The 16,074-nt window shown below is 34.0% G+C and overlaps 2 protein-coding genes across 2 annotated transcripts in view; one reads left to right on the top strand and one right to left on the bottom strand.

Moving 5' to 3' along the window:
* The window catches only part of LOC104766607 (ABC transporter C family member 13-like), a 9,701-nt gene extending 4,878 nt beyond the window's left edge, over positions 1 to 4,823 (bottom strand). The window contains exons 1-19 of the mRNA XM_010490516.2: positions 3,907 to 4,823; positions 3,783 to 3,823; positions 3,598 to 3,685; positions 3,369 to 3,515; positions 3,156 to 3,284; positions 3,005 to 3,087; positions 2,872 to 2,920; positions 2,538 to 2,789; positions 2,396 to 2,465; positions 2,261 to 2,321; positions 2,078 to 2,165; positions 1,659 to 1,777; positions 1,465 to 1,562; positions 1,321 to 1,387; positions 1,077 to 1,194; positions 868 to 984; positions 690 to 770; positions 385 to 603; positions 163 to 264 (exon numbers count right to left, since the gene is read on the bottom strand). Of these exons, the coding sequence (XP_010488818.1) occupies positions 163 to 264; positions 385 to 603; positions 690 to 770; positions 868 to 984; positions 1,077 to 1,194; positions 1,321 to 1,387; positions 1,465 to 1,562; positions 1,659 to 1,777; positions 2,078 to 2,165; positions 2,261 to 2,321; positions 2,396 to 2,465; positions 2,538 to 2,789; positions 2,872 to 2,920; positions 3,005 to 3,087; positions 3,156 to 3,284; positions 3,369 to 3,515; positions 3,598 to 3,685; positions 3,783 to 3,823; positions 3,907 to 3,933 (1,956 nt within the window). The 5' untranslated portion in view covers positions 3,934 to 4,823. The remainder of the gene's footprint in view (positions 1 to 162; positions 265 to 384; positions 604 to 689; positions 771 to 867; positions 985 to 1,076; positions 1,195 to 1,320; positions 1,388 to 1,464; positions 1,563 to 1,658; positions 1,778 to 2,077; positions 2,166 to 2,260; positions 2,322 to 2,395; positions 2,466 to 2,537; positions 2,790 to 2,871; positions 2,921 to 3,004; positions 3,088 to 3,155; positions 3,285 to 3,368; positions 3,516 to 3,597; positions 3,686 to 3,782; positions 3,824 to 3,906) is intronic.
* Positions 7,240 to 7,966, top strand: LOC104766605. Its single transcript, XM_019241286.1, has 2 exons — positions 7,240 to 7,505; positions 7,612 to 7,966. The coding sequence occupies exons 1-2, from the start codon at positions 7,262 to 7,264 to the stop codon at positions 7,938 to 7,940; spliced, it is 573 nt and encodes a 190-aa protein (XP_019096831.1). The 5' UTR covers positions 7,240 to 7,261; the 3' UTR covers positions 7,941 to 7,966.

Genomic DNA, 16,074 nt, shown 5'->3' with positions numbered 1-16,074 from the left:
GGAGTCAAAAAGCTTCCCAAATAAGATATTTTCGCGTAGTGTTCCAGATAAAATCCATGGGACCTTACAGAAAAGTGAGGTCAATGTAAGACTTTGTCATAATTGAAAGTTGAAACCAAAAAGAAAAAGAAGCATAGAACCTTTGTTTATCAGTTTACAAACCTGTGGTACGTATGCCACAGACCCATTTAATAGAATTGATCCATGAACACACTGCATTTCCCCTAATAGTGAATTCAACAAAGATGTTTTACCTGAACCAACCTGAAAAAATAGTTAAAGAATGATACTATAAATAGTTAATCATAATTTAATCAGATGACTGATACTACAAATAAACAAAAGGGATAATAAGATTAATAAAGATGGGGATGATTGCTATACCTCACCGATAACTGCAACGAAGGATCCCTTTGGCACTCTTAGGCTTACATGTTTTATTGTCAAGTTATAATCCTCTTCTACGTTACTTGACCAAGTACAAGATGCATCTTCCACAAACACAGATAAGTCTTCAGAGGTCAAACAAGAGTCTATTGAAAATACTTTTCTATGCTCCAAACAACACAAGAACTTGCTCACACGCCTGGTGGATATAAATGCCTGTAACAAGGGAACAAACTATATATATAACTGAAAATAAAATGGTTGATAAAATGCTACTCAACATGACTGAAACACAAGCTTACATCAATGAGCCCATTGATGACCCATGGAAACGAGTTTAATGGAGATATTAAGCTATTAAACAGAGCAAGACAAGTAAAAACCTGGAAAAAAAAAATAAAAAAAAAGTATCAGGAGTGTCAACAAGTGTTTTTACAAATTTGAAGCAGAAGATATTATAGAAAAAGATTCAATAAGTACCGTTGCTGCATCAAGTTGATGACCCATCAGAGCATAGAGACCAAAAGTGGAAAGAGAAAAAAGAGTTGGTGTTGTCGCCCAAAAGAAAACACACCAAGCATCTAAATACTTCCGAGTCTAGAAAAGCCAAACCAAAAAATAAAAGTTAATACAAAGCACTTACTATTAGGACCGTTTAAATAGCAAAAGGAGGGATACGGAAACATAACCGCTAAGTGAGTCACTTCGGTGGCTCTTGTTTCCTTCAACCAATTAGCAAACCAGTTATCCCACCCATACATTTTAAGTGTGCGGATGTTTGTTAGGAGCTCTCCTGTTTTTGTAATCCTGACCGATAACAAAACCTTTTACAATGTAAGAAATCACTACTCAAATACCCCATAGGATCACACTGAAGAAACTTTCTGGCGACAGAACTAAACTTTTGGCCTTGAATATTATATATCCTCATACCTCTCATCTTTAAGCTTCATCATTTTCTCTGTTGCAGATGCAATCAGCACAGATATCCATTTATTGACTGAAAAAAAGAAAAGAAAAATGTATATGAGAAATGTGGGCACTCCATATATTAGGAAATGTGATGTAAGCTCGTACCTGGAATCAACAAGATTGTGACTGCAAGTCCAGACAGAAAAGCAAAGTTGACTTGGGTATACAAAAAATACAAAGCTATCCCAATTTGCAAAGGCAGGCTGAGACAAATATATCGAATGAGAATTAAAGAGTGGATATTCTATTGATCATCAATACTGGAAACACATTCATTATTCACAGGCAGATGTTGTTACCTCCACATGTCATGCAAACTGTTGCACAAGTTAACAATGCGGTCAGCATCTACGGACATAAATGTTTGAATCTCGCCCTCAGAAAATCCTGACCGGTTTGCTGTGTTCACCAACAAACACTGCATATATACAATATAATTTCTCAATCAAAACATCCTTGACCAAAGAACCAAAAGTGTTAGATACGACAAGTTACTAGCTATCGTATAAAAGACCTTATAAGGAGCATCAGTTTGCATGTAGTCATGGCTAATATGTTTAGATATCCTGAATTTAATACTCACTAAGGCAAAGCAAAAGGATCCAAAACATACTGTTTATATACAAACGTCTTGTTTGATAAATAGTTCACTTTCAAGATATTAAGGAACCAAGTACCACCAATCACAATACAAGTTTTCACTTTTCACATGTTTTACCTTCCTGTAGATAACACTCATTATACTAGATCTTAGCTTCAGTTTAAGCTTTGAAAGACGAAACGTATATTGTGTATCAAGAAAGGACCTACAAGACAAAAAAAAAAAGCATATATCAGAAGTGCCTATAAATATTTCTACACATTTGAGTTAAATAAAAGTTATGTCTAGGAATATATTTACTTAAAGATAGATGCGAGGCCCAAGGAGATAGCGAGGGTGTAGCCAACAGAACTTTCTGAACCTGTTCAGTTAGAAACAGTGTAAATGATTCCAGACGTAAACATATTTACTAAAATCTTTAAGAAGAATGGAGACCTTTTTCTAGATACTTGATAAGTCTGTTGAGAAATAAGGGGCCTGCAAAGCCAATGCAATCATTGAACACCTGCAAAAGTTTATATTTTTCGGTAGCAAATATATAGTAAGATTACAAGAAAGTGAAAATAAGCAAATGTACCTTCAACAGTCCAAGGCGAAGATATGGCCATCCATATACACCAGAAATTGACCAAAATAGTGATGGGTTTGAGCCATTATTGCACTCTTGAAGTTGCCAGCATCTTAATAAATTCTCACAACATGTAAAAGGATCCATATCAGGTGGGAGTGGAAGTAGATTTTCAAATTCTAGCTGCTTCTCTGAGCCATATTCCATTATTGAATCGATGTACGCAAAAGTGAACAAATCCCACCAGCTTCTAGTTTTCTCCTTCAAAAAATGAATAGATCTGTTGGTTTAACTATTCTTTAAAACAAGTACTAATTAGTTAGATGAAAAAGAGATGCCGTACAATGCGGATTTGATCGTCACCTTCTCCAATAAGTGGATCTTCCAAAGAACTACAATGAGAATAAGAATCTGGAGAGGCAAAAAAATAAAATGGAAAAGAAAATAAATAAGAGAGCCATACTAAAAGCATATACCTGATTTTGGGGGGAGTCTGCTTTATCCTGAGGACATTAACAGAGACACCAAAAGTAATGTCCAACATGATCAGGCAAATCTCCTGTACAAAGTCCAAATTATGTTAAGGAACTACTTATTGTGACAGATTTATTAAGACAACTGAATTACCTGTAAAGTGAAAATCATGGTAAGATGAAGGGCCTCTGTTAGGGATCTAAAGATCCACCAGAAACATAGAATCCGGCTAGTGAAAACGCAACAAGCACAAGCGAACTTTGATGAGAGCATGACAACAATCTGCAGAGTAAAACAAGCTTCAGGACAGAAAACATAAGAGAAAGACAAAGAAGAAGATTCTTAGTTTGATAACAAGAACCTTACCCACATTGCGAGACGAGACAAAGGGAGTAAACAGAGAATGACTTCTCTCTTACGGTTCGTTCTCACAAGCACCACAAAGTCCACACATGACAAACATACTCCAAGTGCAGGTATTACATACAACACACACTTCTCAATGTAGCTTTTCTATATAAAGAAGAAGAGAAGAGAAATGGATCAATTGTTTAATTACCAATACAAAGACCAGAAATTAGGCTTACTTGCTTACCCTTGTGTTACATCTATCCTTCCTTTTCATTACTGTGAGTATGAGAATCAGAAGAAGAGTAACTACATTTGCTCCCAACCCTAAAACTGTAAACATTCTTAAGGACACACAATCCAAAATTTAGACTGTCATGTCTACATATATGCACAAATTCCTAAAAACGCAACAAGCTGAAAGAAGGATATATGTCGCCTAAACGTTCCAGGTTTGCGTCCATATGGTGCAGCTGAGACCGAAATTGATAAATTTCTCATCATCAAAAACTCACAAGTGAAGGAAATAGTAGTAAACAAAAAACTATCTACTTACAGTGGAATTGGTGAGAGTAATAGCCATGGATTCTCTAGGGTCCCAAAACCTTACGAGGGGAATTTTACAAATTCTTTGTTTTTCTATTTAATATCGGGAGACGAGTGTTTAAGTGTTAATAATAAAACCAGGAATTCCCATATTTTCTCTTTTTCTAAGTACTACGTCAACAATACGTGTGACATAAAGCTGCCATTATTAGTGACTAGTGACCATATAATAAAGATAAAGTTAAGTGGGGGAATGGTCCAAATATTAAAATAATCACTTTAGTTGTTATGAGTCTATTAGACTATCTTACACATGCGTGGGAGTGGGATGGAAGTGGAACGACCACCTTTAAACAATGCCACTCATCTCTTGGGTTTCAAAGCAAGTGTCTACCCTTTATTTCTTTTCTTTTATAGAAAAGTTACTAATTTATTTTTCTTTTTTGGTATCAGATTCAGGGAAGTTACTAATTGCTAGGAATGTATAGTTTGAGAGAGATAACTATAATTTCAGCCACTTTTTCTATAGGATTGATTAGTGATTAGTGAAGTTTTTTTTTTAATTACTAATAGGTTCTGGACCTAAGTCCATACATCCCCTCAGGTCATGCCCCATAGTATTTTATATGGTTCTCTTTCAAGCGTCGTCTCTCGAATCGGCGACCTTTATACTTTACCAGAGAGTGTTTATCAGTTGAACTATCGACACTTGGTTAGTGACTAATGAGTTTAAAGAAGTCATCCATCCGTAGTTATTACTTGCAATTTTTCTTTCCTTCAAAATACAGTAGATCAAACAACAAATCATGAGTCCCATTATTAGATTCAAAACGTTTTTTTTTTTTTTTTTTGAAAAAGAAATTATATTCAAAACGCAACTGAACTCATATTGCTTAGGCAAATATTTTGATTTCTTTTTTAATTATTATCATTTTTATGGACATCAAACTCAAAACTATGTCCCTTGTATATTATTTTTGATTTTTATTTAAATAATATGATGTTTAATTTTAATTATGTTATTTCATCTAATTTTAGACCTCCATTAGTTAAGATACCAATCAAGTATCTAAAAGATAAAATAGTAACTTCGTTGTAATTTGTTCTGTAGTTTAATTTTATTAGATAAAAAAAAAATCTTAAAAAAAATATTTTAAATTAAGAAAATACATTCAAATGACACACATCTAAGTTTTATTTCCAAATTTATAATTTGGGTGATATTAATTTGTAGCCTCCAATTAAAAAAATATTGTACCATGCTTAATCTGATAATTAGTTCTTTTTCTTCACGTAGGGTTAGTTTGACTTATAACTCCCTATATGCATATAATATCTTCTGTCGCAGAAACAAACAACTCTCATCCACCCCTATTGATTAACCAATCACAATACAACAATATGTTATGTCATATCATATTTTAAAAAATAAATCAAAATTAAAATAAAAGGACAAAACAAACTAAAAAAACAAATTATGCAGATCTTTTATTAAAGAAATTATGTCAGTTTGGGTTTATAAAAGAGGACTAGGATTTAAATTTATAATTTTAAAAATTATATGTCTGTTTGGGTTTATAAAAAAATGGTTAGGATTTAGATTTTATAATTAAACAAAATTATATGTCGGTTTGGGTTTGCAAAAGAGTGGTTAGAATTTTGATTTTACAATTAAACGAAATTATATGTTGGTTTAAGTTTACAAAAGAGTGGTTAGGGTTTAAATTTTACAATTAAACAAAACTAAATGTTGGTTTGGGTTTATAAAAAGAGTGTTTAGGGTTTAGATTTTACAATTAAACAAAATTATATGTCTGTTAGAGTGGTTAAAGTTTAAATTTTACAATTAAACAAAATTATATATCGTTTTGGATTTATAAAAAATGTTTAGGGTTTAGATGGTAATTTAAAACTGTAATATAATATTAGAATTAATAAAAAGTGTAATGATTCTAGTAGATATTTTCTGGATTGTGGGGATACCAATGTAGTCATTTGCATATTTATTATCGGAGTAGAAGGTTTGGTGGATGATACAAACAAACAAAGTTAAGAGCCAAAAGATATTTGGAGGTTTAATCCACAAATAGAGAAACACCTAGAGAATTAAAGAGTAAGGTGAGTATTAAAAGCGACATTTCTTGGTTATTTATCATCAACGATATTAGGGTTATTATGCTAACTTACTTATTTCCAATATGCTGTTCAAGGATATCAATAACGATGATTGTATATCTGGTGCGAGGGGAGTGGAAAAAGGTTGAAAATGGAAATTTTGAACACGTTTCCACGCTCGAAGGTTTTTGCTTAGCTGTACGTCTGCGAAAGAGCGATGGATTTGCAAAGGTTGTTAGTTTGGTGAAAGAACAGATGGATCTAAGGGCGGAGGACGAGATTGAGTTGACTACCAATGGCCGCAGTGGATGATGGGGCCTGACTGGAAACGAGCAGACCTAATCCAAATCCTGAATGATGAAGATATGACTCTTTTCATGGCGATATGAGCAGATTTGGAAGAAGTTTATATCCGCGTGAAGGTTATCAAAGCAGGCCAAGCGAGGACCAGTCCATCATACCGTAGTCTATTGGATGTGGGGCCATTGACGGCAACAAAGATATCATATAAGTACTGGAATAGCGCGGAAACAAGAGCAGTTTGGGATAATGCGTTAATTATTATGTTAACACGTAACATTGGAGATACTGCAACTAGAGGAGCCAACTCAACATGGCTGACTAATAATAGCCAGAACAGCGGAGTTGCACCCTATGGATTTGGGCCATCCATCGGCACACATTATCTAGGCATACGGATCAATACAGTCCAACCTAGGACAAGTGCTACCGAGCATGAGAAAGATTACATAGTCAGTGGTGATGTACAAGAGGTCAGAGCAATCGCTACAACGAAGAGCAAAAAATATCACGGATGATCCCTATGGTAATTCGGAATTTGAAGCCTCGCGCAAACACTACCAGTCCGAGATGTGGATGGAGTTGTGCGCAACACAAATTAGTGTGGACAGTTTGCAAGGGGGGACAGATCAACAGACAGTAGAGCGAAAGAAAACGACAAGGGCAATGCAATTTGAAGTCCCATTACAACCTACTCCAGATGAAGATGCAAGTTTACGTTTAAGTCTATCAGGCGTTGGTGGAGAAGGTGATAACCCGCCAGTTATCTTGAAAATCTCGTTTACAAGCTCCTCTAATGGTACACCAACCATACAACCATCAAGCAAGTTATTCTTGACTGAGGTGCTACAAGATGACACAGGTAATGACAATATTGCACTGGTTTGTCTGAAAATGTTATATGTTTTGCTTGTTACTGACCTAGGGATATATTGGTTGGTGACGAGAATATGGAAAACTATTACATTGGCGCAGATGGACCCCTCAGTATACCACCAATGTCACCTAGACGTATGAACATTGCTGAAAATACCCAGCAACTTGGCATCGGTAACCCCATGGAGTTAGGTGCACCGTCGACTGGTGAGTTTGGGGACTCCAACATGATTTTTGCTGCGATAAGAGATACTCTAGTACCAACGGTGTTGCGTGACAGTGATGCATTACCTTATTTTGATGAGCCGGGAGAAGAAGGTAAGAATTTTGTATCAATAACAAGTTGGTAACCATGTTATCTATACTGTTATAGAGTGAACATGATGTGTAACCAGAACTTTTTGTTTTGCTTTTCAATATCCAGATTTTCTAAACAGGGCGTTGAAGGATGCTGATTACGAAGGCGATAGAATTTTTGTCCGTAGAATATTCAAAAATAAGGAAGATTGCACAACCAAAATGGCAATCTATGCAATACGTGGGAAGTTCCATTTTATACACGCTATAGTATTCACGCTGATGGTGATGGCAGTTTGTGTTAGTTACATGTGTCCATGGCGTGTGTATGTACATAAAATGGAAGACATCGACGTTTCGAGATTAGAAGCATCACTCTACAACACACCTGTAGTGTTGATTCTAGAGGTGACTTCTACAAACAAGCGATCACGATTGTTATTCGAAATCTTATGAGGACACGGTACATAGGGGTTGGTAGAGGATCGAGGCCAAATGAACTTCGGAAAATACTTTGTCAAGAGTTTAGCCTAAATGTTTCATATTTGAAGGTGTGGAGGGCAAGGGAGATTGTGATGGATAATGCCATGGGTCAGCAATATGAAGCTTCGCCGTGGTTCAACCTTATTTCAAGTTGTTCTTAGAAACAAATCCAAACTCAAATGTAGCCATGGAAACTGTAGCAATGGAGTTGACCGATTTAAGTATCTGTTTTTGTCACTCCACGCATCAATCCAAGGATACGCCTACATCAGGAAGGTAACTGTCATAGATGGTACTCACCTACGAGGTGTTTCCCCTAACTTTTGCAATAGTGAACAGTGAAAATGACGACACTTGGACGTGGTTCTTAAGAAAGCTGATCGAGGTGGTGTCAGACAACGCAGACCTAGTATTTGTGTCAGACCAGCACTCTTCGATCTATGCAAGTATATACCATGTACTGGAAAACTTATTTATAAATACCAAATATTAGTCTTTTAGATTGTTATAACATATGTAAACGTCATTCGCAAGAGATGTAAGCTGAATAAAGGGAAGCTGATTTTTGGCGGTAAAACATGATTTAAAAGCCATGGTCCATCTATTATGAAGGTAAACGGCAAGCAGAAGATTTATTTTCCCAGTGTATATAGGCGTAATCTTACTGCAAAGGGGAGTGTATTCGCTTCAAGAAGAAGTTGGCTAGAAGAAGAAAGTTTTCAATGTACATAAACTAACTCGTACTGCCAATGTATAGTTATCAAGAAAAGGGAAGCCTCATCCAGATGTGGAGTAGAACAATGTATGGACCATGAAACTTAAATATATGAATGTTTAATTATGTAAACTGTTGATCGCGGCCAACAATTGCATGAACTATAAACGCCCAGCAGCTGTTTGTATATAAGGTTGTTACAATCTAACGGTGTTAAACAATAACAAACATGTTAAATTGAAGCTTATCGCTTGCCATGTCTACCAACATTAAGTTTTTAAAACTAGATTCTGCTAGACGTCTTTGAAATAAGTTAACATTGATAACAAATTCGTGAGCCCAAATGCATTAACACACCTACATTTAATCAAGATTTCTTGAAGTGTCACTATAACATGTTTGCTACAATCTAAGACATTTAGGTGGGAAGACCATTGGCACAAGTAAAGTGTCAAGTTGTATCATGTACATCATTAACATACTTAGAAATACTATTTACCTCATAACATGATTCTTACCATAAAGACCTTATCACATGTAAAACGTTAATTTGTAACACCCCCAAACCGTTTTATAGACAGGACGGTCGAGAATGCTACTTGATGATACACACAAACAGTCAAACGAGGTTATGAAAACGAATTTAACACCCTGAATATCCGTACCGCAGTACATGCCACTCAAATCTGGTTTTAGGTTTGCAAACTCTTGTCGTGTGTGAGAGTTAGGACGGTCCGAACAAGACCATAATCATTTAGGAACAATATTGAATATAAAACTTAACTTTATTACACAAAAATTATTCGAGAAAAAGTACAACAATAAACATCCTAACATAAGGTTTTCAGCCAGGAGCTAACCTCCAAAAGATATTACAAGACTTATTCAAACCAACATATTTTACAAAAAGACAGGATACCTACACTAGCTTTTCCTAGCGTCTCAACTACCACTAAGGTTTAACCCTCTACTGGTTACCTGCAAAACAAAAGTAGTGCCTAGTCCGGGTTCTCTAATGGTTAGATATCCCATCCCAACCCCCAATCACAAGCAAAAATTAATGCATAACAATGCAACAAGATAACATTAAAGTCACACGCAGCGGAAAAAATCAATAACTATCATGCTATAACTTCGTCTCCTAGGCCTTCCTGCGGTTATGATCTCTCGTAAGGCAATGCTTCCCCGATCCTTAGTAACAAAGACTAAAAGAATCACATCCCTTCCTCCTGGACTGTTAATAAGGGATCTACTTCCTTTATGGTGATAGTTTACCACCTCGTCAGGCAGTGCGTGGCGGTTGCGATCCACTATGAGCCGTCGGGACAATCAGAGAACCACAACTAACTAACTTAAATTACATTACGAGTAAAAGGACCCACTCGTAGCATCTTACTAACAAGCTACTATCACATAAATCAATCAAGCCAAAGCAAGATTGAACAAACAACATTTCAGCAAACAAATAACAACCAACAATCAATATCGTAATAAAATTTCATATCATTATAAGAGCTATGTGGACAGCATAACGGTTATACCAACAATCACTTGAACCAGATTTAGGGATCTAACCAAAAATAAAACAAACAAAATGCTAGATCTAAACGAACCTTTAGCGGTTCATAAGTTAAAACGTATAACAGGCTCAATAATATTATGCATGAATTCTAAGCATAAAACTATAAAATCAGGCAAAAATTATAACAAATAATCCTTATCCCTATCCTAATCGTGTGCTACTTCACACGATAAAAAACTCACAGAGCTTGGCTGAACGGTCTTGGCTGAGCATGGGTCGTTCCTCGCCCATTTCATTTTCTCACCCGCGGTGCATTTTTGTACCGCAAACTCTCCGTATAGCTGGGTATCGCAAAATTTTCTTACAACTTGCCTAAATCCAAATCCTAGTTCTCACATTCTCTAAAAAATTTTGTAGTCACTGGACACGTCCGAACACATGACCTGATGAACTGTCATTACCAATAGCTTTCCTGGACTGAAGTTTTCTGCCTAAAAACTTGACCCTATACGACCCGCAATTCTCTCCACCAATTTGGAGCATTATAGTACCCGCGAAAACAACCCATATCTTGTTTGATTTTGACACACATAGTTGTCTACCCAAAAGAAACAATCCTAAAGTCGCCGACCAACAGGGTTTGTTCGGAAAATCTAGAAGCCCACCCAGCGAGGATTCACTAATACTCTTAATTTGGGTCTCATCAAGCGCATCGATGATAGCCATAAGCGTTTTGAACTTGAAGTACACATTAACTCTCTAGCCAAGAGGTTCTTCCCCAGCTGGAGTCAATCGATCCGACGACTCAACTGGTTCCATCTGAATACCAAAAAAAAACAAAAAACAGAAATTCAGAAGTATACCTTATTCGTGTATCTAACATAAAAAAAGGAGGGCTAAGCATTTAAATAAAAACCCGATGCCCCTTATAAATGGAGTCTGGCTTACCATAAACTCTCTTCCGATTAGGCTGGATAGTTAACGACACTTGGCTGCAACAAACACCTGTTTAAGCAGGGAAGAAGATATGAAAGATATTTTTTCTTTTTTAGGTTTAAAGACCTAACTCCAAATGATATATATCAACTGTAGACTGCAGTTGGCTTTCCCAAAACAAAGAAATCTTTAATGGGAAAATGTCATTTAAATCATGAACTTTCAAATTTTGACCATTTAAATCATGAACTTTGTTGTAGGCCATTTAAAACATCAACTTTTGTTGATTAGTTTTTTAAACATGAAGTTTCGTTGACCAAACCAAAAAAGACATGACGTGAAATCCGATAGTTGACCTACTAACAGACGTTAATATGCTGTTAATCACTCCGTTACTAACAAAACGACGTCGTTTTGATGGAAGTTTTAGTTCGAAAAATGACATTTAAACCATGAACTTTTAAATAAATGCCATTTAAACCATGAACTTCTAAATGTATGTCATTTAAACCATGAACTTTCAAATTTCTGTTATATAAACCATGAACTTGCCCTGGCAGTTCGGTGAAAACTAGACAACTTGAAAATTTTGGTTATCGAAGTAAACCAAAAAAAGAAAGCCTAACCGTTTGGCGCAATTGATTTGGATAATCGGATTTTGGTTCAGTTCAGTAATCGGACCGATTGGTTTATTAGAAACCGTAGAAGTATATAAGCCTAATCGGTTAATCCATTTAACCCTAGTTTAGTTTTTTTATTCTTTCTTCGGCTCTGCCTCATGATGCGATTCTGAAAAAGAGAAATAAGAACATCAATTCATCCTTCTTTTTCTATCTTTGTCATGTATTTTGTGTTTTTTTGTATTTATATTGAGTCTTTTTCGTTTATTAGAACACTACACTAGAGTTTGAAGTATTGATCACATTTTTCATATATTATGGTTTAAATTACATAAATTTGAAAGTTCATGGTTTAAATGACATACATTTACAAGTTCATGATTTAAATGGCCTATATTTAAAACTTCATGGTTTAAATTACATTTTTTCGAATTAAAATTTCCGTTAAAACGACGTCGTTTTGTTATTAACAGAGTGATTAACGGCATAGTAACGTCTGTTAGAAGGTCAACTATCGGACGTCACGTCATGTCTTTTTTGGCTTGGTCAACGAAACTTCATGTTTAAAAAAGCTAATCAACAAAAGTTGATGTTTTAAATGGCCTACAACAAAGTTCATGATTTAAATGACCAAAATTTGAAAGTTCATGGTTTAAATGACATTTTTCCGAATCTTTAATTAAAGATTTTTCTAGCTATGACAACACAATCTTCAAAAAAAATCTAATAACCAACAACTTTAAATCTTCTGACAACCCAAATCTATTACCCAAATTCTTTTTTTGTGCACATAAACGCGTAGTAAGGGTAAAAAGGCGAAGAATTTATGTACAGTGTTCGTTCAACAGTGTTTGGTTGTGTCAGTTAATTTTTAAGTCGTCTGAGGGTAGTCTTTGCATATAACTTATATTTTTTTACTATTTTTGTTTTAGAAAAAATCATATCAAACGGTTCAAGAGTCTCATAAACACACTGGTTCCACTCAACCACTAAGCTGAATCGAGGGAGAAGATGGTGAGGATCATTCCCATGGCGGCAAGACGATGATGATCTCATTAGGTAAAAATATATAATTACTAAAAAGCTATTGCAAATTTTTAAGAATAAAAAAGACGATGATGCAACCACAAAGTGATATATTCAAAACTATTAGTTAACATATTTCATCTGAATGCATATAATACGGCCTAAAATTTGGATGTAGCTCATATGTATGCATTTAAGGTCCATAAATTGCTAACAAAATTTTTATTTTTAATGGAAGGGTTTTTGATTGGAGAATCAAGTAATTAATTAGACATTTGACAAATACTAATTTGCCACATGTCAAGCTCGTGAAAGATATAGAAGGAAACCTTTTTTTGTTATATAAGATGATCTTAATTATCGTATTTTAAAAGCCTATAAGACTATCAAAACTATTTCGGTGAATTCGGATCAGGGTCCTTGTTTGGATTGGTGGTGTAGTAACAGCGATGCACATACTTTATTGTTGGGTGCTAGATGTCTTCAGCAAAGTCCTACCTTGTTTCACACATAGTTGGAGGCTTTGCCTTGGGCCATGGAGTGTCTCCTTGCAAACAGAGTTATTTGTCAGAGCTTCAAGACGCACATTTCAGAACTAGTAGCGATGATTCAAGCTCTTTACGACTAGCCCGCCTTCTCTAACATCCTAAATGATTTCCACCTGCTACAGGCAGCCTTTCCTCTCTTCTCCTTTTCCAAGATCCCTCGCTCATCAAATAGAGGGCAGATTTTCTTGTTTGGTCGTCTAGATCTTTACTTTTTAGCAGTTTCCTTTGTAAAATTTTTTTCTCTTGTTTGGGCTACCAACCTTCGAGTTCTTTTCTAAATAATGTTTGGTTGAGAAAAAAACAAAATCTATATATATAGGCCCTGATTGGTAACGGCTGTTACTTGTGGCTGTAGAGACTTTGACTTTAAAATTTTAGTTGTAGAGAATTTGGCTGTAAATGTTTTGACTGTAAAAACTTTTACTGTTAAAATCTGATTGTTTACCAATAACTTTTAAAGTTATAATTCATAAAAATTTAATAACAAAGATAAAGTTTATTAATGATAAATTAAATTTTTTAAAATGTATGTCAAATAAAATGTGTGATTTTGTTTGAAAATTCTTTTTTCTTTTGTTTTTGGTGATTGATTTTTTATTGTTTTGAATGTTTTTTATATTGAGTAGTTATATGATCAGTCAAAAATCCCATTAAACACTAATCAATGTATTGTTTTGAATGTTACACTCTTATTAATGATGAATTTCATAAATTATTTTACATCATTATTAATGATGATGATGATAAAATGAAAATTATTATTGAAAAAGATCTTAAAAGAAAAATTAAAAAATGAGAATATTTAATTTGTAAAACTAAAATATGTAATATATATATATATATATATATACTTGGAGAGCTTTTAAATATAATGGGGAGATAAAAAGGAATGCTTTTAAAATTTGTTGATTTTACTGCGTCATTTTGAGGCTTAAAAAAATAATAAAGTCATAAAAGCCTGATTGGTAAATAAAATGCTTTTACAACTTTTAAATGCTTTCAAAGTCTTAAAAGCCTTCACCAATCAGGGCCATATATATATATATATATATATATCAAAACTAAATGATGCATATTTAGAAACTTAAAACCTAATGGAAATTTTAGTTATTATTATACTACAACACTAGTTTGAAAAAACAACATAACAATTATTTCATAGACATAAGCTTTAGGAGAAAATTCAGTTAAACAACATATACTAATATATTAACCCATATATATATATATATATATTTAAAATTCTATGATATTAATGGAACCTTATATACATAGAGATTCAAAAAATCTTATCTTATTATCTTAAAAGCCGAAAATACCTCATTTATTTTTGATGGACGTTTAATTCATCATCTTTTTTTGTTGGAAGAAAAATACCTCATTTATATATATATGGTTTTAAAATATTTCATTTTTTGTTGTTAGCGGATTTGTACATGAAATTTAACAGTCGTTAACGACGGTTACATAAGCAATAAACATGTTAGATTTTAATTCCACATGTTTAATAAATATATACAATATCAATATACAAAGTTAGAATTATTATGGCGTGGTCCAGTGGTAGAAAGTGTGTTTAAATATCTCTTATAACACATTCCAAAACTTGTTTTTTTTGGTTAAGACATAGTCAATCTCTATTACACGGGATAACGCAACTTAGTGGAGTCGAACTCTGGTGGAATCGGTCATAACCCGTGAACCACTTCATTAAAGACACTTCCCATTCCAAAACTTTTTTTTCCCCTTTATTTTACAGTTTTTTAATAAATGGCATAAACGTAATTATTTCATCATCTTCACCTGTAATTCTAATCTCCCATCATCGTCGGCGGCCAGCTCCGCCGTTGTTAATCCGATCTTCATCATCCTAAGCTTCACTTTACATACAAATTTCTTAAAAAGCTCATCGAGTTTCTCTCCTTCGATTCGTCGACAATCACAACAAACTCATAAGAAAAAAAAATTGTTTTTTTCGACTTTTCACCTTTCGAGTTTTGTAGTGTTTATTACTTTATAAAATAATAATTTATAAATTTTTTATCTGTATGTTGTTTATTTACATATTCACTTAGATAGTATAGTGAAATTCAGGATTGTAGTGTTTATTACTTTATAAAATAATAATTTATAGAGTTTTTTATCTGTATGTTGTTTATTTACATATTCACTTAGATAGTCATAGTATAGTGAAATTCAGTATTGTCATATGGTGGTCTTAGCTCTAGGCTTTAAATATTTGTCCCCTTTTTCTTTGGTTCACTTTAAATAAATATATAAATTATAAAAAAAAGTTTGGTCAGCTTCTTTCTTTTTCAAACTTATAATGTGTTAAATATTAGTGAATGCTAGTTTTCTATTTGTAGAAATACAAGTAATCTGTTTTCTCCTATTCTTTTATTTTAAAGTGAGAAAAGCAAACTAAAAAAAAAACAAATTATGGAAAGCAAAAGAAAAGGCATAAAAACAGTTCAAAACACACACACGCATTGTCAAAACTCCTCAGTTTAAGGGCTGCCACAAACTATGAAAACACATACAAGCCACTTGTCTAAGTGTATATATACCAGTTCTTTGTCCTAACATCAAATCACAAAACTAAAGAAAAATCCCAGTTCTTATAGCTTTTACTCTTCTTGTTCTTTAAGACACTTGACAAGAGAATAAGGAGAGTTTTACTTTTCTATCTAAAGAAGTCGTGCTTCGTGAAAACTGTTGTTTCTCATCATTGTGATTCATC

Source organism: Camelina sativa, chromosome 19, assembly GCF_000633955.1.
Source record: "Camelina sativa cultivar DH55 chromosome 19, Cs, whole genome shotgun sequence".
Lineage (NCBI taxonomy): Eukaryota > Viridiplantae > Streptophyta > Magnoliopsida > Brassicales > Brassicaceae > Camelina > Camelina sativa.
This window is presented reverse-complemented; position numbering and strand designations above follow the sequence as displayed.